At 57.4% G+C, this 22,618-nt stretch overlaps 1 protein-coding gene across 1 annotated transcript in view; it reads right to left on the bottom strand.

The window, feature by feature from the left end:
- Window positions 1-22,618, bottom strand: part of MUC2 (mucin 2, oligomeric mucus/gel-forming) — a 38,246-nt gene that overhangs the window by 10,895 nt on the left and 4,733 nt on the right. Inside the window, exons 3-32 of the mRNA XM_031943589.1 lie at window positions 22,237-22,351; window positions 21,869-21,959; window positions 21,653-21,759; window positions 20,952-21,165; window positions 19,562-19,687; window positions 18,939-19,056; window positions 18,675-18,813; window positions 17,360-17,470; window positions 16,662-16,731; window positions 16,176-16,313; window positions 15,910-16,074; window positions 15,096-15,190; window positions 14,602-14,728; window positions 13,698-13,953; window positions 13,332-13,384; window positions 12,962-13,062; window positions 12,356-12,507; window positions 11,658-11,796; window positions 11,289-11,399; window positions 10,776-10,955; window positions 9,761-10,000; window positions 8,875-9,031; window positions 8,534-8,665; window positions 8,096-8,243; window positions 6,728-6,771; window positions 5,928-6,122; window positions 5,521-5,544; window positions 3,640-5,077; window positions 3,037-3,299; window positions 188-502 (exon numbers count right to left, since the gene is read on the bottom strand). Of these exons, the coding sequence (XP_031799449.1) occupies window positions 188-502; window positions 3,037-3,299; window positions 3,640-5,077; window positions 5,521-5,544; window positions 5,928-6,122; window positions 6,728-6,771; window positions 8,096-8,243; window positions 8,534-8,665; window positions 8,875-9,031; window positions 9,761-10,000; window positions 10,776-10,955; window positions 11,289-11,399; window positions 11,658-11,796; window positions 12,356-12,507; window positions 12,962-13,062; window positions 13,332-13,384; window positions 13,698-13,953; window positions 14,602-14,728; window positions 15,096-15,190; window positions 15,910-16,074; window positions 16,176-16,313; window positions 16,662-16,731; window positions 17,360-17,470; window positions 18,675-18,813; window positions 18,939-19,056; window positions 19,562-19,687; window positions 20,952-21,165; window positions 21,653-21,759; window positions 21,869-21,959; window positions 22,237-22,351 (5,564 nt within the window). The remainder of the gene's footprint in view (window positions 1-187; window positions 503-3,036; window positions 3,300-3,639; window positions 5,078-5,520; window positions 5,545-5,927; window positions 6,123-6,727; window positions 6,772-8,095; window positions 8,244-8,533; window positions 8,666-8,874; window positions 9,032-9,760; window positions 10,001-10,775; window positions 10,956-11,288; window positions 11,400-11,657; window positions 11,797-12,355; window positions 12,508-12,961; window positions 13,063-13,331; window positions 13,385-13,697; window positions 13,954-14,601; window positions 14,729-15,095; window positions 15,191-15,909; window positions 16,075-16,175; window positions 16,314-16,661; window positions 16,732-17,359; window positions 17,471-18,674; window positions 18,814-18,938; window positions 19,057-19,561; window positions 19,688-20,951; window positions 21,166-21,652; window positions 21,760-21,868; window positions 21,960-22,236; window positions 22,352-22,618) is intronic.

Below are 22,618 nucleotides of genomic sequence, written 5' to 3'. Positions count from 1 at the left end.
GCCCAATATACAGGTGGGCAAAGTCACCGTACTGTACCAGAGCAGTTCCCCACCCCCACCATAGGGGCTGGCTCTTGGGGTGAGCTACCAGGGTCAAGGCTGCACAGACACCAAACTGGTTACCAAGCAACACCCAGCATCCTCCCAAGAAGCCTTGGGGAATGAATCCGCTGTCATTGCATCTTACCTGGTCCATAATAGGTGTCATTCAAGATACAGCAGGTTATCTGGGTGGCCGTTGACATGCTGGTGCCGGTACTGATGCTCCAGGTGGGAGATGTGAGTGGGCTCGAGGTGGAGTTGGTGGAGAGCCCAATGGTGGGGGTGGGGGTGGGGGTGGTGCGAACTGTGATGGGGACGCTCACGCTGGGAGTGCTGGGGACAGGCCGGGTGGGTGTCGTGATCTTGGGAGAGGTGGGCGTGGCAGTGGAAGTAGAAGGAGATGGGGTCTCACTTGTGGTCGTGGTGGGCTCTGCTACCACTGGAGTGCTGGGACTTGTGCCTAGAAACAGAGGGTTGAGAGGGCATTCATTAATTCCACCTGCTAAAGTCAGACCAAGGTAGAACAGAGTTGGGCTGGCTCTGAATCCGACCAGGAGCTGGGAAGCATCAGGAAATGAACTGAAGGTTTTCAGCTCTGCAATTTCCTCCAATCAGCCCAGGCGTGCCCCATCCTGGCATCATGTAGAGAGCATGATCTTGGGTCTGCCTGTGTTGATCTCCCTTCATATACACACATTACCAGCTGGAGTTTTGCGGGGCTCAGGACAGAGAGGGGCAAAGGCTTTCAAAGCCGCCATTCTCCAATGCTAGGGGCCCTAAGTACCCTCCCCAAACCACCCGAGGTCCCCAAATTTCTCTGGGCCACCTGGGATTTGGATCCAGAGATTGCAGCAGGGATGTGCTAAAGAGAGCCCCGGGTCCCGAATGGCCCCAGGGAGAAGAGATGGACACCTTTTCAGTTACCTTCCCAATACAAACATATCCCATGTTTCAAGAAAGTTTCCTTTGATAGCCACTGTGTTATGATGCAACTGTCCCAACTCTGCTCCCATTGGGGAAGAATAGAGCACCTCATGTGATGATCTCTCAATTAGTGGGGGATGCTTGGGGTATAGGCTTTTGGATCTAGGGAATGAGCTAAGGATTTGGAATTTCGGCTTGAAATCTTGACTCTTCTACTTAATAGAGGTGTGAGCTTGGACAAATAAATAGCCAAAGCATCTTGAGCCCTTTAATTTATTTTTCTCTGGGGTATTTTAAAGGAGAGGGCTTGCCCCTTTTTAAAGGTTGAGGGTTTGAGTTTTTATGGTGTCACCCTTCTCTAAGTTCTATAAACCTAGAATTTTTTGTCATAATAAAGGAATTCACTTGAAGGGAAGTTCAGAAACTAGTAAAGAATAAATAGCTTTCCTTTGTTCTCAGAAAGTTTTGAGGATGAGACTTGGCAAAGGAAGGAAAGAATCCAGTGGCCAGAGAAGGGATAAGACAAAAGTAGGATGGCCTTTGAAAGAAGTCAAGTTACAAAACATAGCATCCCCAAACAGAAGACTTCATGAGAGCCTCATACTCCCAGGATTCTCCTTCCCAACTTCCTAACACTTGGCCATCCAGCCTCTACTAAAAGACCATCAATGAAGAAGAGCTCATCTCCTTTTGAAGCAGCTTGTTTTACTAACTCTAATTGTTAGGAAGTTCTTCCTTATATCAAAATTAAACGTTCGTTTGAGGCTGTATCCCCCACCCCACCTTGCTCCTGATTCTTCCTTCAAGGGTCAAACAAAATTGAGTCGATCGCTCTTCCACAGGACAACCCTTTCAGTTTTGGAAGGAAGTTCTCAGGTGCCCACCAAATCATTTTTCTCTCAAACTAAATCTCTCCTGAACATCACCAACACCTACTCAACTTTAATACTTTGATAGGTAGTGAATCTCACTTAAAAGCAGTGAGACAGAAATGGTGATCTGGGAAATATGATGCCCTCAACTATCAGGAATCCCAGGGCTTTTGTGTTACAATTTTTTTTTCTCTATTAAGTGAAAAATAGGATTATTTATCCTAGAAGAACTAAAGGACAGTCTTCTTTCCTTTGTGGCTCATTTTTACCTGGAATGGGAAATGAAGTCATGATGATAGGAATGGCAGATATAATACTTAGCAGTAAATTTTAAGATTGAGACAGGGAAAAGAAAAAGGCCGAGGACCCCACCGGTTGTTGGGGAGTTGGAGTCCCGTTTAGGGATGGTGTGGAGTCCTTACAAGCGTGGATGGTGTCTTGGGGTGGCCGAGGAGATGGAACGTGAGGTTGCTTTGTCCTTTGGTTGTGGATAAAAATGGGGTTGGAGCCTGAACAGAACAGTCGGAGTTGGAGCCTTTAGTGGTTGACGGTGAACAGGGTGTCCGGATGGGTGGGGGGAGGAGGGTTTGGGGCCTGGAGGAGGGTGGGGGGGGGTGGAGGGGGGGGTGGTGGTGGTGGTGGTGGGGGGGGGGGTTGCCTGGAGGAGGGGTGGTGTTGGGCGGGTAGGGGGCCCAGGGGGGTGGTGGTGATGGTGGTGGGGAGGAGGGTGTTGGGGTCTCTGGAGGAGGGGTGGTAGTTGTGGCGGGTGGAGGGGTCTCAGGGGTGGTGGTGGTGGTGGTGGTGGTGGGGGGGGGGGGGGTTGGGGTCTCTGGAGGAGGGGGGGGAGGGGTGGAGGGGTCTCAGGGGTGGTGGTGGTGGTGGGGTGGGGGGGGGGTTCTGGAGGAGGGGAGTTGGGGGTGGAGGGGTTCCGGGGTGGTGGGGTGGTGGGGTGGTGGTGGGGAGGAGGGGGGAGGCCTGGAGGAGGGGGGAGTTGGAAGGGTGGAGGGGTCTCAGGGGTGGTGGTGGGGTGGGGGGGGGAGGAGGGGGCCCCTGGAGGGGGGTAGTGTGGCGGGTGGAGGGGTCTCAGGGGGTGGTGGGGTGGGGATGGTGGTGGGGAGGAGGGGTGGGGGCCTGAAGGGGGGGGTGGGGGGGGAGGGGTCTCAGGGGGGGTGGTGGTGGTGGTGGTGGGGAGGGGGACCCTGGAGGAGGGGTGGAAAGGAGGGTGGAGGGGTCTCAGGGGGGGTGGTGGTGGTGGTGGTGGGGGAGGAGGGTGTTGGGGTCTCTGGAGGAGGGGTGGTAGTTGTGGCGGGTGGAGGGGTCTCAGGGGTGGTGGTGGTGGTGGTGGTGGTGGGGGAGGAGGGTGGTGAGGTCTCTGGAGGAGGGGTGGTAGTTGTGGAGGGTGGAGGGGTCTCAGGGGTGGTGGTGGTGGTGGTGGTGGTGGGGAGGAGGGTGTTGGGGTCTCTGGAGGAGGGGTGGTAGTTGTGGCGGGTGGAGGGGTCTCAGGGGTGGTGGTGGTGGTGGTGGTGGTGGTGGGGGAGGAGGGTGGTGGGGGCTCTGGAGGAGGGGTGGGTGTGGGGTGGAGGGGTCTAGGGGTGGTGGTGGTGGTGGTGGTGGGTGGTGGGGGGGGGGGTTGGGTCTCTGGAGGAGGGGTGGTAGTTGTGGCGGGTGGAGGGGTCTCAGGGGTGGTGGTGGTGGTGATGGTGGTGGGGGGAGGGTGGTGGGGTCTCTGGAAGAGGGGTGGTAGTTGTGGAGGGTGGAGGGGTCTCAGGGGTGGTGGTGGTGATGGTGGTGGTGGGGGAGGAGGGGTGGGATCTCTGGGGTGGTAGGTGTAGGTGTTGGTGTTTCAGTGGTAGTGGTTGTAGGTGTAGATGTTGGAGTTTCGGTTGTTGTGGTAGTTGGTGAAGGTGTTGGTGTTGGAATCTCAGTGGTGGTGCTGGTAGAGGGTGGTGGAGTCTCTGGAGAAGTGGTAGTGGGTAAAGGTGTTGGAGTAGGAGTCTCTGTGGTGGTGGTTGTAGGTGTAGGTGTTGGGGTCTCAGTGGTGGTAGTTGTAGGTGTAGGTATTGGAGTTTCGGTTGTTGTGGTAGTTGGTGAAGGTGTTGGTGTTGGAGTCTCAGTGGTGGTGGTGGTGGTGGTAGAAGGTGGTGGAGTCTCTGGGGGGGTAATGGTAGAAAATGGTGGAGTTGCAGTCTCTATGGTGCTGGTGACGATCGTGGGCGTGGGTGTCTCTGGGGTGGTTGTTGTGCCAGTTGTGGACACTGTTGTGATACAGTGGACCGGAGGCTTACAGCAATAAACCTTGATTTCGTAATTGAGACAGAAAGGCATAGGGATCGTTCCTCCTGGTTTCTGATCTTCATTTTTACACACCAATCCCTCTGAAACATCACACACTACAACTTGTCCCAGTTCTTCCAGTGTCTTGTCTGGATACATGCTGGCTCTGCATGTGACGTTGGTTACCCAGCCTTCATCCTGGCAAATATCTTTAACTGGTTCAAAGTCACCACCTGGTTTGTTGAAGTCTGGCTTTCCCGAATCAATCCAATCAGTCCAGTTACAGACAGGCTCACAGGGTGTAGGGGTTGGAGTCTCTGTGATGGTGGTCGTGGTTGGAGTGGGTGGGGCCTCAGTGGTGGTGGTGGGGACCTCAGTAGTGGTGGGGACCTCGGTGGTGGTGGGGACCTTGGTGGTGGAGGTGATTATAATTGTTGGAGTGGGAGTCTCAGTGGTGGTAGTGGGGACCTCAGTGGTGGTGATGGTGGTCTCGGTGGTGGTGGGGACCTCGGTGGTGGTGGGAGTCTCGGTGGTGGTGGGGACCTCGGTGGTGGTGGGAGTCTCGGTGGTAGTGGGGACCTCGGTGGTGGTGGTGGGAGTCTCGGTGGTGGTTGTGGTGGTTGGAGTGGTGGTTGTCACTGTCGTTGTTGGACTTGATGGTGTCGTGGTGCTTGGTGGGCATTGGTCCATGGGTAGACAGCAATTGACCCGGATTTCATAGTCATAACAGAGGCCAAATGGTCCATTTCCAAACTGGTCTTCATTTCTGCAGATGAGTCCGGAAGATGTATCACACAGCACGTTCTGGCCAAGCTGATCCCAGCTGAGATGGGGCTCCTCAGCTGACCTGCACTCGATGTTTTCAGGGGCACTACACACCCCATCAAATCTTTCCCAGTCACCACCATTAGTGCCAGTAGTGGGATTGTCCTCATTAATCCAATCAGACCAAAAACAGCATATTTCTAGGAAGGAAAATAAACGTCACTATTTGATATTTGTGCCCGGCTACGGAAGGGGGAGGAAAGAGAACCCAAAGTGGGGGTAGCTAGCGCACTTAGTATTCGGGGGTCTTTGCCTTACCTAGGAAATTGACCCTCTTTCCAAACCTTCCATTGGTCACAGACTTCTAGGACCTTAGAAGTCATCCAGTGAAAGCCTTTCAGCAGACAAATGGGAACAACTACCCCTTAAGGACTCTATTAAAACCCAGCTTCTATCCCGGGTCTTTGTCCTGGCACACCCACAGTTCCAGCATCACTTAATTTATTCCTAAGGCAAAGGAGTTAGTTGTGACCCCTGAGTCCTGGGCATAAAGAGATTCTGTCTCAATGTGGGAGGGTGGGGATTGTTGGCCACCTTCCTTGTATGTTTTCTGTCATCAAAAACTTTCCTGAACATGACTTACCTGGAGGAGTAGTTGGGGTGGAAACTGCAGCCAAAAAGAAAAAGAGAGAAAACTGTATTACCCAGCTGCCCCAGCTCCCCAAGGGGCCAGGTCATCCCTTCTCTCTACATAGGGGCCGAGGTCAGTGGAAGCTAAGGCTTCAACCTATGTATGACCCTTCAGGTCTCACAGAAACCTGTTCCTCCAGCTCTCCTAGAACCCTCAACTTCCCAGACCATTCATGGGGGTTGCCCAAAGCTATTCCCATTAAAGCCCTTCTCTGGAGGGGAAGGGGAATCACTGCCACTGGGCTAGACCTGCCCTCCCCCCACCCAACCTCCTTCAAGGCTCGCCCCAGACTCTGCTCTGCCACTAGAAGGCACCAGACAAAGCAGACACATCCATCAGGTGGGAGCTGGGGACTGTACCTGTGCTGGTGCTGGTGGTGGTGGGCAGAGTGGTGGTGGGAGAGCTGGTCGTCAGAGAGGTCGTTGACATGATCACTGTGGTTATGGGAGTTGTGCTCGTAACACAGATGTTGAAATATTGGGTCACGGTGCCATTGGGACCACACAGCTCCCAGATGCAGAAGGACCCATTCTGAGTCTGGTTAATTACCAGGCCTGAGAGGAACAAAAAGCAAGAAAGGGACCAACTAAGAGGTTGCTCCCTACGAGACACTCTTCAATCACACACCAGCAACTCCAGAAGTCCCCAGCAGGTTCTTCCTCTCCTCCCCCAACTGGGTAGACCTTGAGAGCCTGCAGACCATAGGTTTGCATCCTCCCAGAGCAAAAGAGCCAGAGCTCAGGCAGATGCTTCAGGGCCAGAGGGGAGCGGTGGAGAGGCAGCCGAAATGAAGAATGATTCCACAGGACTTAGAGGAGGGGGGCCCCCAGGGCCAATCCCTTTGACTCCCCGAGTCCCCACATCCAATCCGCGTGGCCAGCCCAGGACTGAGGATCAGGACTGAGGCCAGGTTCTCTCCAGGACTCAGCAGAAAGCGCTACCAAAGAAATGGAGCCCTCGGAGCCTAGAACCTGCTCCCAGGACTGCCCAGAAACTCTGAAAAGGGGACCTTCCATTGTCCCGTCACAGTTTGTGAGGGACACATTTAGCTGCTGGTGCCAGGGGGCAGGGGAAGCCCCTTCCCAGGTACCCTTCATTCATTCACTCATTCAGCCTACTGTCAGTAACATCCCCGTGGAAAGATGGAAGGGCACATTACCTATCTCCTCCTTACAGGTGATGTTGGAAGATGATTCACAAATACTGCAAAGAAAGCAGAGGGATTCAGAGTCCAGGCGCCAGGACCCACGCGCGCCAGCTGCCTTGGCCAGAAGGCTGGGATTCTCCCGGGGCACCGGGGGGAGTGGGGGAGGTTGTGGCCAGCCTTCTCCTTTCTCACCCCTCACCCATCTCCTGGGACTCTCTTTCCATTCCCTCCCAAGATGCTCATTTTCCCCTCCAGCTACGCAAAGCCTCCATTCCAGCCTTCTCCCCAGACCTGCCTTCACCCAAGTTCCAGCACTCCCCTTCCGTTCCCCCCCACACACGCCTCTCATTTCACGAATCTGGTAACTTGGTCTATTTCACACTAAGTTAATGATAACTGATCAGTGTAAGACCCCCACCAGAAGGTGTTGGGGAGCGGCTCTTTAACTGGTGGGCTATGAGAAGGAGATTTTCTCCTTGAGCGGCTAAAATGAAATGGCTAAACCAAAAATGGGTATTTGTATCTTGCGGTACCACTTCTAAAGCCTTTGGTCTCAGACCTTAAACACAGAGTCCTCCCCTGTGCTCTCAACCTCCACTTGGTGGCTGCTGGCTCCACCTCCACGGAATAAGATGCCCTTCCCTTAGCAAGCTCATCACCTCAAAGCTAACTCGAGCTTTGATTGACACCGGCTCCCCCAGCCCAGCCTCCTCTCCCTTCTGATTGGAGACTGGAGGGGGAACTGCCTTCCTTTATAGAGGGCAGGAACTGGACTGTCCTTTGCCCCCACTTTGTATCTGCTGCCCCGCCTGGTTTCAGCTGCAAAGAATGAGGTGCCCCCATTGCTCTGGTCCCCCACCCTGGCTCTCCTGCCTCCTTGTGTGTGGTACCTCCCTCCTTTCACTAGAGCATAAGACCTTGGAGGGCAAATATTAATTGCCCCCCCCTCCAATGCTTGGCTTGGTGCCTGGAACAGAGTAGGTGCCTCATAGATGTTGACTGGATTGGAATGGAATGATGGAATCACTGATTGGATAAGAGGCACATGGCAGGGTGGGTGCCATTTCTACTGCCCTTGCAGAGCTTTGCCCGATGGGTTCGCCCTGGCTGCCCTCCCTTGCTGCCCGCCCCCGCCTCCCATGCTCTGCATTGGGAAGCAAGTTTAGTTTTAAAAGGGGGGGGGGGGGCAAGGAAACTACAAGCTTCGATCCATCTCCCTCGGTGAACAGATAGCTCCTTTCTCAAGTTTCAGGAGGCAGCGGCAGAAAAAGGGGAAGATGGTGAGGGAGTGACGGAGCAGGTGGAGGAGGCTGATTTCTCCCCCAGGATGGGCCTCGAAGAAGGGCGCGGAGGCCCAGCAGGTCCCGCAAGCTCACTTACCAAGACAGGCAAACGTCATCTGTGGGGATCTTCTCCCCGACTTCGTAGCGGTCATCATTCACGTAGCAGCCGCACTGGTCAGCTGGCACACACTTCTTCTTGTCTTCATCAAAGATGGGCTTTTCTGGGGGGCACCTGGGATAGCAGCCTGCGGGTGCCAGAGGGAGGCGGGGCTGTAGCTCGCACAGTGAGCTCCCCCTGTACCCATCCCCGAACTAGCGTTGCCCGAGGGCCGCCCTGCGGGGGTTGGGTCCCTTCCAAGCCGCCGTGGGGCTGGACATTGCTCCCGGGCGCAGGAGGAGCTGAAGAGCTCCCTCACTGAGCAGGGTCTGCGCCCCAGGCGGAGGAGGAGGGGAATGGGAAGCAGCGATGCAACGGCCCCTCCCTGCGGCCCCAGGATCCAGCCCTCGGGCGGGGGGGGGGAAGGGAGGACCTTACCTTCCAGGTAGGACACGGAGATGTTGGAATGGATGTTGTTGATGGTGCGGCAGGTCTCAAAGCTCCGGTTCCCGCAGGGTTCGTAGTGCCATTCACACTCGTCGGGAGGGTTGTAGTAATCACAGAATATCGCTGGGAGGGAGCGGAGGGAGACAGGAGCTGGTCACGGACCTGCTGCTCCACGAGGGAACCGCAGCAAAGCTCCCGTGGTCCCCCCGAAGCTGGGAGAAGGGGAGGGGAGAAGCAGGCGGACCCTGCCCCCACCCCACGGGACGTGCCTGCTCCTTCACTCACCCCCCCCCAACCAGGAGCGGTCCCCACCCCCAGGAGCGGTCACTCACGGCACAGGTCGGGCGTCCTCCAAAAGACACAAGCCCCCTCCTTGGTGCACTCCTGGGCGTAGGAGGCCACGGCCGAGCAGAAGCATTCACAGTCCCCTCCCGTGTCACAGGAGCAGGAGTCATGGACACAGGCGTCGTAGAAAGGAGTGGGGTCCACCTGCCGGCGAAAGGCGCCCGAGTGTCCCTCCAGAGCCCGGGGACCCGGGCTGCCCTCAGGGACAAGGCCCCTCCTCCACCTGCCCTCTGTCATTTATGGCTCATTATGTCTTTATCTCTTTCTGTCTAGGGGGGGGGGGTCTCTCTCTCTCTCTCTTTCTCCCTCCATTCCCCCCTCATTTCTTTCTTTATCTCTCTCTCTCTCTCTCTCTCTCTCTCTCTCTCTCTCTCTCTCTCTCTCTCTCTCTCTCTCTCTCACACACACACACACACACACTGGCAAGCTCCAGTTGGAAGAATGGGATGCTGCCTCCAGATTCCCCCAGTCTGAGCAGTCAGAAGAGCCACCCAGGGGACGGGAAACATTTCTCTGACCCCAACCTGGCCCATGCTCTCCTCTCCCAGGGCAGTCAAGCATGGCCTCCAAGAGCCCATCAGGGTGGCCGTCCGTCCCGCACCAATTCAGCACTAAAGGTCTGCTCTTGGGGAGCAGAACTCACTGTCCTTGGTGCTAGGACCTCCAGGCCTGGCCCTGCCCTCTGGCCCCTCCCACAAGGTCCCCTGCCCGTGTGGTCTGTGACAGCCTCGGCTCTGGACGAGCTGCCCCCGGACTAAGTCAGCCCCGGGATAGAGGCAATGGGAAGCTGGGCAGCCACGTCCCCTTCTGTGAGGGCGAGCTCCCTTTGGCCACCCCCCCCCGGAAGGCCCCCTCCCAGCACTGCCCACCAACCTTGCTGTGGCAGACGCTGAACACTTGGCTCTTCAGAATGCTGCACTGCTTCTCTGCCCAGGACTGGCGGTGGGGGTTCACGGCACATGGTTCATAGGTCTTGTCCACATCTGGGCAGGTGTGGGCTTCCTTCCAGCTGTTCCCAAAGTCCAGAGGGCTGGTGACAATCATGTGATCCCTCGTGGTGAAGTCATTGCTGGAGCGGTCATCGAAGTTGCCGCACAGACCGCACACGGTGCCCTAGAAAGGAAGTCCGGGTCGCCTCGGTTCTCGGGAGTACACACGAGCACGTGTGCGTGCACATGTATGTTCATGGGCCAGAAGCTAGGAGGGGAGGGGAGGGGGGGACTTCGCTCCGGCCCATCACCACCCCCTGCTCTTCCAGTGGTTTTCCTCCTCCAGGCCTCCTCCTCCCCCCCCCAGAGAGATCCAAGGTGGCCTTGGGCCACGTGCCCCCCGCTGGGCTGGAAAAGCCGGGCTCTCATTTTGCTGCAGACAGTCTGACATGGCAGCGTAGGCTTTTTGTTTTTCTTCCTGGGTTATTTCCCTTTCCAGGTTCTGCGCACATACATTGTATCTAGGGTATAGTGTAACATATTTAACATGTATAGGACTGCTTGCCATGGGTGGGGGGGAGAGATGGGAAAAGTCGGAACAGAAATAAGTGCAAGGCATCATGTTGTAAAAAATTACCCAGGCACATGTTCTGTCAATAAAAAGTTACAATAATAAAAAAAAAACTAAACTAAATTTTTTAAAAATGGCCGCATAGGATGCCCATTGCCCCAAACTGGGGCGTCTCAGGCACAAGACCCCTGGTCTCCCCCTCCCCGTACCTCCCACCTGCTACAGCAGGATCCCCCGATTGCCCTCCCCGAGAGGGGACGTGGTTCCGGGCTCAGCCACAAGGAGGAGGCTCGGCCGTGAAGAGGAGGCTCGGCCACAAGAAGGGGTTCGGCCCCGAGGAGGAGGCTCAGTCCCAAGGAGGAGGCTCAGCTGGGCTCGGAACTCTCACCTTGAAGGTCGGCGCAAGCTTGATGAAGATGGTCGTCCTCTTGTCCCAGATGACGATGATGCCATTGCTGGCCTCGATGACCAGGTACTGGCCCACCTCCCGCGTGGTGTAGGAGATGTGCTCGCCCACGTCACGGTGAATCACCCAGCGGTGCTTCTCCTCCAGCTTGAGCTCTGTTCTCTGCGGGCGCCGAGGGGAAGGGCTCTCAGCGAGGGCTCCCCTCCTTTCCCCGGGCGCTCACACTCACACACACACACACACACTCACACACTCACTCATACACAAAATCACACTCACACTCACTCACACTCACACAGACACACATAGACACACTCACACACACTCACATACACTCATACTCACTCATACACAAAATCACACTTACACTCACACTCACTCACACTCACACACACTCACTCACACACACTCAACATATATATGCGCTCACAGCACCCCCTAGTGGACAGAACCACCAGGGCCCCTGCCCCCTTCTGCACAGAGCCGGGCACTCACTCCCAGGAAGATCTTGATGGCTTTGGAGCAGGTCACCCCCGTGGTCCCGCAGGGCACGTTTTCCGTGATGATGCTGAAGGACCCCTGAGAGTTTTTCTGGCCACAGTAATCCTGGAGACGGAGGAAGGCGGGAGGGCGTGTGGGTGGAAGCAGCCCCCGCGAGGACCCAGCTGCATGGCCGCAGGCACTGCCCGGGCCGGGGGCTTCTCATTTGGCTAAACGGGCTTGGTGCGGGAGCAGGCTACGCTCCTGGGGGGGGGGGCAACAGCCCCTCCTTTCTCTTTGTTACCCCCCCCACCACAACAGCAGGGGCTTAATGGATGCTTGTCGGCCTGGCTCCGTCTGCCTGGTCCTGCCCCCTGAGCTCACCTGGGCTGCCACGTAGGAGCAGTGTCCATCGAAGTCATAGTACTTCCCATCAAAGGTGATGTAATGGCCGCTCCCGTAGATTGAGCACGAGCCGTGGCACTTGGACTTAGTGCACGCCCAGCTCCCTCGGCGGCACGTGCTGGGGGGGAGAAGAGGCTTCAAGGGTCTGGGGGCCAGTCCGAGCGTCGGCTTGGAGGGAGGAGCCGCCGGGATCCCCCGTTTCCAGGGCCCCTCTTTGTCTCCGTCTTGGGAAGGAGGCCCTGCCCAAGGTCACCCCGCCAGCCATCGGCAGAGCAGAGGTCACACCTGGGGTTCCCCCAATTCTGCAGGAAGCCTGGGTGCAGCTCGAGGGGCCTTCCCGGGGGCAGGGCGGGCATGGGAGCCTCCACCCCGGCCTGAGAGGGGAGCCCTCCTAGCACCCTGTCTTAGCTAATATAATAATAAAACTGAGCCCCAGGGGAAAGGCAGGGAGGAGAGGAGGCTGGAGCCTGACCCAGGAGGAAGGGGAGGCAGCAGGAAAGGGGGGGGGGAGATATTGACTCTAGGATTCCAACATCTTCCCTCCTCCCAGTGGGAGCAGGACTGGGGGGGAACACTCCTCCCTCCTCCCAGTGGGAGGTCCTGACTCCGGCCCGCTCTCCCAGGCTGGAGCAGGGTCTCTAAGGCAGGGTCCTGAGGGCCGGAGCCCTGGCTCTCACCATGTGTTACAGTCCACAGTGATCTTCTGTCCAGGTGAATAGAGTTCTTTGTTGTGGACACACGGGCACTCCTCCTCCGTGACGCAGCCACCCTGGCCATCGTCTATCAGCCCAGAGGGGCACACGCAGCCGCTGACACATTCAGTCTGGTACTGGGGGATAGACAAAGGCGGCCTGAGTGACAGCCCCCTTCAGGAAGACCACCAACCTGAGCCCAGGCCCCTGCCCCAGGAGAGCGCGGCCCCACAAAACACCAGCTCCTGGGCAGAGGCTCGGGTCTGATGAGCATTGCCAAGCTCCAAGAGCCCAGGGGCCTTTTGGGAGGACTGGCCAATGAGATCTGGCTCTGGATCGGGACTGAGGGGCACTCGGGGTGGGGGAGCATTGCGACACCCCGTGGAGGTCTCCAACAGCCACACATCCCACATGTCACCACTGAGGCTCCTGGCGGCCCAGGACCCCTGGGGGAGTTGTCCCCTCCCCCCACCCAATCTGGGCCTCCAGCCTCCACCAAGACCAGCAAGAGCAGACAAGAGCCGGTTCAAGGAGTGAGAAAAGCCAAATGGAGAAGGAAAAGGCCAGTGTCACAAGAGGCAGCCTACTCACGTAGCCACTGGCCAGGCTCTGGCAGCTGATGGGGTGGGGTTTCTGGGTGGTCAAGGCCGTCAGGTTGTCACAGTCTACGTGGATCTTGGGGGCAACACAGCCTGTCATGGGGAGAGCACTCGTCAGATGGAACCAGCCTCGAGAGTCAGAGGGCACAGAGAGGAAGAGGAGAGCCAGAGGGCGGGAGGAGCAGGGGGACATATGGGCACAAGGGCATAAGAAGGAAGGCCCCCAGAGAGGAGAGGGACAACTAGAGGGCAGGTTGGGCATGAGGGCACCAGGGCACAGGCATGAGCAGGATGGCCTCAGGGGCCCCAGAGAGAAGAGGAAGCACAAGCAGCCAGGGGAGCCCAAGTTAAGGGTCACTTACTCTGACCAATAAGCTTCACTTGAATGCAGTGCAGCCTCCCGTTGCGACAAACACTGGAAAGAAAAGGGAACCATGGGCAGAGCAGATAAGAACAGCCCCCTTCTGTACCCCGAGGCCAGAGAAGGCAGTTGGCATCTCAGCCTCTGCCAGACTGGGGCAGAAGGGTCCTACAGTGGCCCTCACAGCTCAAAACCAAGATATGCTGGCACGGCAGAGCCGCTTCGAGGGGTTCTCACTCCCCCCTGCAGCTTCCCTCCCGTCAGTCCCATGGCCGCCTCTCGGATCCCCTCCTGTCTCTACAGTGGAGCCCCTTGCAGCCCCCACCCTGGGGGAACGTGGGCTGAGCCGAGCTCCGCGGGCACCCACCAGCGCTCATCCTGCTTCAGGACCACTTCCCCCGCTTCCAGATACAAGCCTCGGTGGTAGCAGGAGCATTTCGACAGGGGCACACAGCGCCCCTTCTCGTCCATGTAGGTGTGGTCGGGACAGCCACAGCCATCCACGGGGGCGAAGCCCCTGAGACAGTGCTTGTCAGCCTCCGAGAGCGAGCGGCAGGTCTGCTGGCAGGTGGTCAGGTTGTACAGGAAAATCTGCGAGTTGGGGCAGGACGTGATGTCCTTGTCTGTGGGAAAATGGGAAAGCGGTGAGCGATCGGGAAAGTGACTGCTTCTGGCCTCCGGCCTAAGCCAAGCAGAGCGGTCAGTCACCTGCCTCGGCCCCACATCTGGGTCTGGCGAAGGAAGAGCCACCGCCGGGCTTTTCGGCATCATCCCCAAAGAGGCTGCGCTCGGAGAGCGGCCCTGGCCTTCCCTGCTCATCCCGGGGGCCACCTCCCCGTCTCCCAGAGCACCAGCCTCCCTGTCAGGGAGCACCATGCTGTGGGAAGCGCTGGCGGCCACAGTCTCAGGGCTCCGAGAACCGAAGCCTCCTCCCGTTCCCACCCCGGCTGGTCCCTCACCGCTTTTCCCAGAGTGGCCTGAAACAGCCTGTGGGCCGCAGCTCTGGCCCCTATATCTGCAGGGCTACTCTGACTCCTCCTGGGCTAGTTTGCCTCCCAGGCCATCTTTAGCCAGCCCAGCAAGGCCACATGAAAGTTTGCGCGGGAGCAGGTGGCACCGGGCTTGCTGGGGCGCTCCCGAGTGTCGTCCCGCTTCCCGCCCCCACGCCAAGAAACTGAGCCCGACGGCGGCGGCCACGATGGAGCCCGGCTCCCCGGGGAGCCCTTGGCGGCCGGCGTGTCCGGCCCGTGGGGCAGGGACTGAGCACTTACTACAGACTCGCTCCCGCCAGCCCCACAGCATGACCCCTTTGGCAGAGCAGGCTCTGGCATAGGAGGAGAGAGCAGCACACATGCAGTCCTCGTTGTTCTGACAGTTGCAGGTGTCATACTTGCATCTCTAAGATCACAAGAAAAAGCAAGGATTAGGCCCCCCGGAGGTGGAGGAGGAACAAGGGTAGGAAGCAGTGACCCCTTCCCCTTTCCCTGCCTGCCAGGCTTCGGTTTCTGTGGGAACGGAGCAGCCTCGGTGCAAGACAACCCTGGAAAGAACGGGCAGACCCCAAACGGGCAGACAGAGGGGCGGCCTTCCCTGCGGGGAGGGGATCTCAGAAACCGCCCGCCTCAGCACCTCGGACAGAGCACCTCCCCCGCACTCAGGCTTCCTCCAGAGAGGCGAGCCCCGGGAGCTCCAAGAGCCACTAGGTGGAGCCCCCTCCTTGAACACAGCGAGCCCCGGCCGCTGTCTCTGAGCCCGGATCTCTCACCTTGTAATATTCCACGGGATCCACGACTGAGTGACACTTGGCAAAGGGAGTTTCTGTCTTCTTCAGCAGCGAGCACCAGTGCTCCGCATAATTGGCTGAGAGGGAGGAGGGGGGGGGGTGAGTTTCTCAGGTTCCCAGAGAGACCCCCCCTCCTCCCAAGGGGGCCCAGGGGTTCTGCTACTGGTCAGCACGGCTGTCAGATCCTGGCTCCACAAGAATAAACCAAAGCTAGAACAGAACAAGGGTAGGGACCAGCCCACCCTGGGATAATCCTTCTCAGACTGGCTCGGGGTCCCTGCAGCAATGACCTTGTACACTCATCTTTGGAAATGGGGGAGGGAGAGGGAGGAGGAAAGGAGGAGAAAAGAGGGAGGAAGAGAAGAGGAAAGAGTAAACTTTGTGAAAGTTTACATGAGTGTGAAAGTGTGTGCGACTGTGTAAGTATATGCGGGGGCAAGGGCAGCTAGAGAGCCGGGAAGAGACTGTTTTGGGTGCATCTCCTGCAGGAGAAGGGAAGGTCCGTGGGACCAGTCCCCGTGCCTCCTCATACATGGCCCAGTAAGCTTGCTGCACCGGTCGCCCTGAGTCCTTGTGTTCCCTGGCAGAGCCTCCTCTGGGAAGGTCCCACCTGCGCCCAAGGAGGCCGATGGATGGGATGCGCGGGCAGACAGACCTCAGGTCTTAGTTTTGAATGGAAACCTGCCCCCCACTTCCCCCGGATAAACCCCTTGCCGAGCCGAGCAGGGGCCATAGGCTTTGTAGCTGCAACGGTGAAGAACCCGAGGAGAGGAGGGGCAGGAGGAGTCAGTCTCACCGTTTTCAATGCTGAGAGAGCAAGGGTCATCGAGCCAGTCGAGTTTGTCGTGGCAGCTGGACTGGGCCTTCCAGGTGTTAGCAAAGCCAGAGCCAGTGGCCTCGATGAGACCTCCCGCTGTCTTGAAGTCATCGCTTTCCATTCCGTTGAAGTTTCCACAGAGACCTGAGCAGGAGGGAAAGGAAGCCAGGGGCAGTGGGCAATCCAGCAGGGACGACTCCGGACCCGGGTTGGGGCAGACCACAGAGAGGGCCCCGGGCCCTCACCTTGAACTTTGCCCTGGAAAGCCTGGTCCATGGTCATGAACAGCTGCATGACGGGCACCAGCTGGATCTGCAGCTTGAGGCCATAGGCTGTGTGCACGATGAGGTGATAGGAGGAAGGCTGGAAGATGGAGAAGCTCGCTGCAAGTCAAAGAGGAAGACATGGGTCACTCTTCCAGAGGCGGTGAACCACAGGAGACTCAGGCTGAGTCCTGCTTCTGGGCTCTCTCCCCTGGCCTCAGTGTTTCTGCCTGCAGAATGGGGACAACTCCCCTCCCTCCCACAGCACAACAGTTGATATCGTTCCTCCCCAAGCAGCAGCTGGCGTGGACCAGCTGGGAGCAGCCAGGGAGACAGCTCCAGACCAGTACTGATGGTAGCAAAGCTATGTCCTTCCCTCCCTTCCCTGCCTGTCTGCCTGTCCTGCTGCCACCCTTGGCTTGGCAAGGAGAATGTAGACCCCCCCCAGCCTTCAGCAGCCGTGCTCACCAGTCACGTGTGGCAGGTGCACTTCCAACTCATTCAGCAGCACGCTACCATCAGACTTGAATGCCACAATCTGCCAGAAAAGCAGAGGGGTCGGTCAAATCCCAAGGACCCCCCATTCGCCCAGGCAGCCCCAGGGGAAGGGGAGTGGCCAGTTCCAGGCCTGTTTCAGGAGCACGTCCTCCGGGGTCTTGGAGGAGAAATAAACATGAGAAGGTCTGGTGGAAAGAGGACAGCTGGCATTGGGGAGACTTCAAGGAGTTGAACCCTCGGCTCTGAGGCATTGGGAGAGCTGTGTAGACACGGCCTGCCAAGCAGGGCCCACGGGCAGCCTAATGCGTGGACATCCTGAAAACTGAGTTCAGGTGGAAGGCTGGCCACATGAGAGCCTGCCACATCGCCCGTGGGCACACCCATCCCAGGTAATCTGAACATATGCTGGATTGCCCAACCCCTGGTAGCCATACCTCCTCCAGGACGGATCGCACCCTAATTAAACACTTCCAGAGGTTTTATAGGCCACGTGGCACTGATGAGATCCTGCTGTACTAAAGACGTTCCTGCCCTATCGGAACTGTGTCCCCACCAAGCTCCCGTAACAGTCACTGAGAGGCTGAGCCTCGGCCCCGGGCAGGTAACTTGAGGGAAGCCAGCCAGGAGAACAGGCGGGGGGCGAGGCAGGGCCAGAGAACCACACTCACATTTTTCTTCTTGTCAGTCAGCAGCACAACCGTCTTCAAGCAGGTCTGCTTCTCTGTGGAGCCACAAGGGGCCAGCTCTCCCAGGAGAGCATAGGAGTCATTGCTGTCACCCTGCGGAAAAGGAGTGAGAAGAGGATGCTCCTGAGGTTGGGTGCCACAAGAACCTCTGGATGGACCCAACATGCTCTCTCCCTGGTTCTGACCCACTGAGAGATCCAAAGTTCGGCTAAGACTGGGTCCCTTGCCTTAGTGGAGTTCTTGATCATACAGGACTAAGACCCCAACACAACAAGCCATGATCAGTGCTCCCAAGAGAGGCAAGAACATAATCCTCAAAAATGGGTAAGAATTCAGCAAGTGACGATACAGGGAGGAAGAACAGCCTGAGCAAAGGTAGAGAGATGGGGCGATGCAAGAGATTCTGGGAAGGCAGATGGTCCTCCTGTTCAGCTGGAATCTAAAGTGTGTGGAGGAAGTTTTATAAGGAGGGTCAGTGCCACACTATGATGGGCAAGGGAACCTTAGAATCTCAGAATGTGGCTGGAGAACAACTGGGAGCTCCTGGACACTTCTGACTCAAAAAGAGAATTTTTCTGCCAGTGAAATGCAATTGCACTTTTCTCTCTGGGATTTTTGGGCAGACAGAGCAGAAAGATCAACTTTGACCATCATTACAGATGTCCCTAGAGAGCGTTGATATGTCCCAGCTGTGGAAGGTGAGGGGCGATGAAACCCAAAGCATGGCTTCCCAACAACTGTTCTTGTAGGAAAGAGAAGGGGAGAGAGCAAAAGCATCTGTGCACTGCCTATTGAATACCAGGCACCGTGCTAAGTACTTTTACAGTATTATCTCTTTTGATCCTTGCAACAACCCTGGGAGGTAGATGCTATTATTATACTTAGTTTGCACTTAAAGGAACCGAAGGAGACAGGAGTTAGCTTGCCCAAAGTCATACAACTAATAAGTGTCTAAGGCAGGGTTTGAACTCAGATCTTCCTGACTTCAATGCTCCAGATCCAGTAGTCTGAGCTCCGTGGCACCTCATGTTGTGCTGTGTACTATCCCAGAGCCCCAGTCTCAAGAACCCCATGACTCACTCTGAAGGATCCCTAATACAGTGGCTCAGGGGAAGACCCTAATCCTGTCAACTCTCAGTGTTCCAAAGGTGAGTGCCTGGGGGTCTGAGCAACTGGAAAGGTGGGCAGCCCCCTAAAGGATCTCTCAAGTCCCTGAGCAAGGATGGAGTGTTCAACGTACTCCTTCAAAGCTCCACTTGCCACAAGGCCATCCCAGACCAGGGGACTCCTTCAGTACCTTGGCCAGAATGTAGTAGCAGTCTCCATGAAAGGTATATTTCTTCCCATCAAAAGTGGTGATGTGGGATCCTCCTTCCAAGGCACACATGCCAGGACAGGGCAGGTCTTTGCACACCCACCGACCAGCATTACAGACACTGTGTAGACAGTCAGCAGAAAGGAGTCAGCAGCCCGTCCGTCCCACAGCCTTGGACTCCCTCTGCCTCCCCACCTCTGAGGTCAGGGAACAAGCCCGGGAGGAGCCGCCCACCATGGTACTCACCATTCTTCACAGTTGCCAGTGATCTGCTTCCCGGGAGCATAGAGATGTCCGTGTAGTTTGCAGCTGCACTGGCTCACCTGGATACAGCCTTTGCCCGTGATGTCATCATACACAGTGCCTGGGAAAGGGGAAGCGGACTAAGCTGAGCCTGAAGCCTCCAGCAGGCAGGAGGCCCTTCTGCTGGAGACCCTGCCCCGGGGGCTGCTGAGGGAGAACCAGCCTCTGGGCCTGGGCACCGTGCTGTTCCAGCACCACCAACTCTAGCGCCCAGCTCTGGCTCTGTACACTCCAAGTTTCAGGGAATGGGGCAAAGGAACATCCCGTCCCTCCTATCTCTGATTGTCCATGATTGGCAAGTCGAATGCCCACGTGTAAGCGACTGCCCAAGGTGAGACATGGCTCTCTCTTTCGAACAAGTGGGCGCTCGAGGAAAGGGTCAGTTTAGGGTCCCTCCCATCTGTCCTCTGGACTTGGGCTTTGCCTCTCGGAGCAGTGTGGACAGACCTGGAAGGAACTTGCCTAGCAAACATGGGCCAGGTCTTCCAGGCAGCCTCCTCCAGGCAGGACCAGTCTGAAGGAGCTGAGGCTGGGTACTGGGAGCCCACTCCCCGGGGGCTGCTTACCTTCAGGACAGAAGCAGCCATCCATGTAGTGCTCTTCACAGAGGTTGCTAACCTCCAGGTGGGAGCAGGTGTCCATGCAGGGGGAGCCACTCTCCAGGTAGACCATGTTACCAGGACAGGTCTTAGCTGGAATACACAGAGACCAGGACTAAGAGTGGGGAAAATTCTGTGGACGTGTTCTTGGGGGGCTTTCTGGGTATGACGGGCTCCTGAAGCACAGGAGCCAGTCTGGACTGCGCCACGGGAAGAGCCCCCTGCTGGCGGGGCATACAGGTCTCCCAAGCCTCAGCTGGGGCCTGGGACTTCGGCGTCTCCCCTGAAGCTCCAGCCTGGTCTGGGACGGCCAGCTCAGCCGGCTGGGGGGATGCTGATGAGACCAAAGTTAGGAGGAGCATGAGCTCCGGACGAGAATGCTAGCTAGCTCTCAGACTGGGGAAAATGCTCCGGCCACGGGCCCTCCTCTTCTCCAGATCCCTTTTCTGCTGGCCCTCAAGGCCTTTAGCAAGCCCGTCCCTGCGGCCCTGGAGACTCCCCACTGGCCCACTGGCAGCCCACCCACGGCACCATGGACAGCTCCAAGCCTCCCTTCCCTGGGAATTCACCCAAACTGCCCCAGATTACGCACTGAGGCCCTCCCTGGTAAAACCTGACTGCTTAAGGAAATGGCCCGATTTACGCAGCCACCGACAAAGGAATACCAGGGAACGTTCCCTCTCTGGAGGCCAAAATCAGGGCTACAATTCCCATCTGCCAATTCCAGTCCCTTTCTCGTGCTTCCCCCAGAGGTATCGGCTTCTCTGGGGGCCAGTTCTAGGCGCCCCCCCCTCCAGACCCAGCTCGGAGCTTTAAGCTGCCCTCCAGAGACAAAGGAGAGAGGGAGGGAAAGAATAGTCGTCATTCTTCCCACTGCGAAGGAGGGAAATTGATATTTAGGGAGCGGCCAGGGTCAAGGAGCATTCCTGAGAGCAGCAAGGGGGGGGAGTCACCCTCGACCCTCTGCAAAGTACCTTCTCTGCCAGTCCTGTGGGGGCAGGGATCTGGGGTGGGGAGAGAGCAACGGGACCAAAACCCCAGCGGGGAGAAAGGAAGGGAAGGGTCCAACTGAGCCACAAGGGAAGCTGCTGGGCCCCAGATCCATGGATGTCTGAGTCAAATTTGGGACAACTGGAAACGGTAGAGTGATCCCATCCCACAACTTTACTGCCAGCCCTTTCCATCACTCTGGCAACCCTTCGGGACCCAAAGGGGAGTTTGGGCCAGAAAGAGGGAGTTTAACCATCTGAGACATGGAACCCTTTCCCAGGGAACAGACGGCCCCCACCTCGGCCAGCCTGTGCTCCCCACCTCGGCCAGCCTGTGCTCCCCACCTTGGCCCTCCAAGAGCACTTACGGCAGAATGCATCAGTCCTCCAGGAGTGAGGCCGGCCTCCGGCGTGTGAGCACTGACGGGAAAACTCTGAGATGGTGCTGCAGAGGCAGAAGGAGGAGTCCTTCTCACACTGACACAGGTCCTGCATGCAGGCCTGGATGTACATCTCCACCGGCACCTTAGCCTGGCAGTCCTCAAAGGCCGCTGACGTCAGGATCTCCTCACACCGGGCTCGCTGCAGGGAAAGGGGCGAGGGCCACAGCCATGAGTCTGTCCCCAAGCTGCCCCTAACACCTTCCTGGTCCTACCAAGGCAGAGCCTTCAGCAGGCTACGTCCACCTCAGAGTTAAAGCCTTCGGCCACCTCTTTGGTATTTTGGAGAAGATGGAGGGACAGGAAGGAAGGAAGGAAGGAGGGAGGGAGGGAAGAAGGAAGGAAGGAGGGAGACACCCAGAGGTGTACTAGAGCTATATCCAACCAGCTCCCCACAGCCAATTGTTAAATTTTCAATATGAGCATTTACAATCAGAAATTGGCAAATGCCCTAAAGCAGGACTTTGGTGTTCAATTAGATTTCAGGAAGTGAACAAGTTATTTATACAGACTCATCCCCAGAATTTTTTTTGGAGAGCTGGTCGTTAAGCATTTGCCCCCTCCTCTGCTCACATCTTGGCCTTTGGGGGAGTCCCGACCCCCAGACTCCTCTGCTAGGAATTGCTTACATGTTCCGAGCAGGATTTGGGGGCCTTCTCTTCTGGGTCCTCACACACAACATCTGGCTTGTTAATCTTCTGCATGTTCCCAAATTCAATGGGGCTGAAAGTAATTCCTGGAGGAGAGAGCACGGCGCCATGTGTGGCCGGGTCCTCAGCTCCAAAACAGACCCTTCCTCCCCCTCCTGCCCTGCCAAGCCACTGGGCGGGAGAGGGGCCACCTACCCTGGTCGCTGAACTCAGAGTACGTCCGCTGGCCATTGTAGTCCCCGCACAGCCCACAGGTGTGATTGCGGAACTTGCCATCCAGCTCCAGCTGAGCAGAGCAAAGGGAAGAGCAGGAGGGGGCAAAAGAAGGGAGGCGTTGAGACCGGCAGCTCACAAAGGAGGCCCAGCTGGCTGGGGCAGGCTGGGCCACAGGGTCTGCTCAGGGAGAGTGAGGGGGACGCCTCCCACCCCGCAGGAACCCCCCTCTCTCCAGGCCCCAGTGCCATGTTCCGGGTCCCCTCCCGCTCTCCTGCAGTGCTTGGAGGCACCACCGGCCCTGGGTACCCTGGGGCAGGGGTGAAGGAGACCAGAGGGAGTGCATTCACCATGAGGGAATCCTGGAGGTTCCACATGAGGGCAAAGCCCGTTCGGGCGTAAATCTTGGTGTAGACGTCGTTCTTCTCGATGAGGAGCCCAGAGCTGTAGTAGGGCACCCGGACTCTGCAGGAGAACAAGCGAGAAGTCATCACGCCTGATTGGGACTGAGCCCCAGGAGCTCCCAGAGACTCGGGGCCCCCACCCGTGGCCAGGAGCCCGGCACCGCCTGGGAAGTGGGGGGACACGGAAGGCTCCGGCTCTTGGTGCTGACCGAGACTCCCACTGACCGGCAGTTACCTCGGGAGTTGCTTTCCCATCCCGAGGGAAAGTCGCCCTCCCTCCCACTGATCTCCCACTGGGGCCACAAGCTCCCCAACTTCCTCTCCAGCC

This window comes from Sarcophilus harrisii, chromosome 6, assembly GCF_902635505.1.
Source record: "Sarcophilus harrisii chromosome 6, mSarHar1.11, whole genome shotgun sequence".
Classification (NCBI taxonomy): domain Eukaryota; kingdom Metazoa; phylum Chordata; class Mammalia; order Dasyuromorphia; family Dasyuridae; genus Sarcophilus; species Sarcophilus harrisii.
This window is presented reverse-complemented; position numbering and strand designations above follow the sequence as displayed.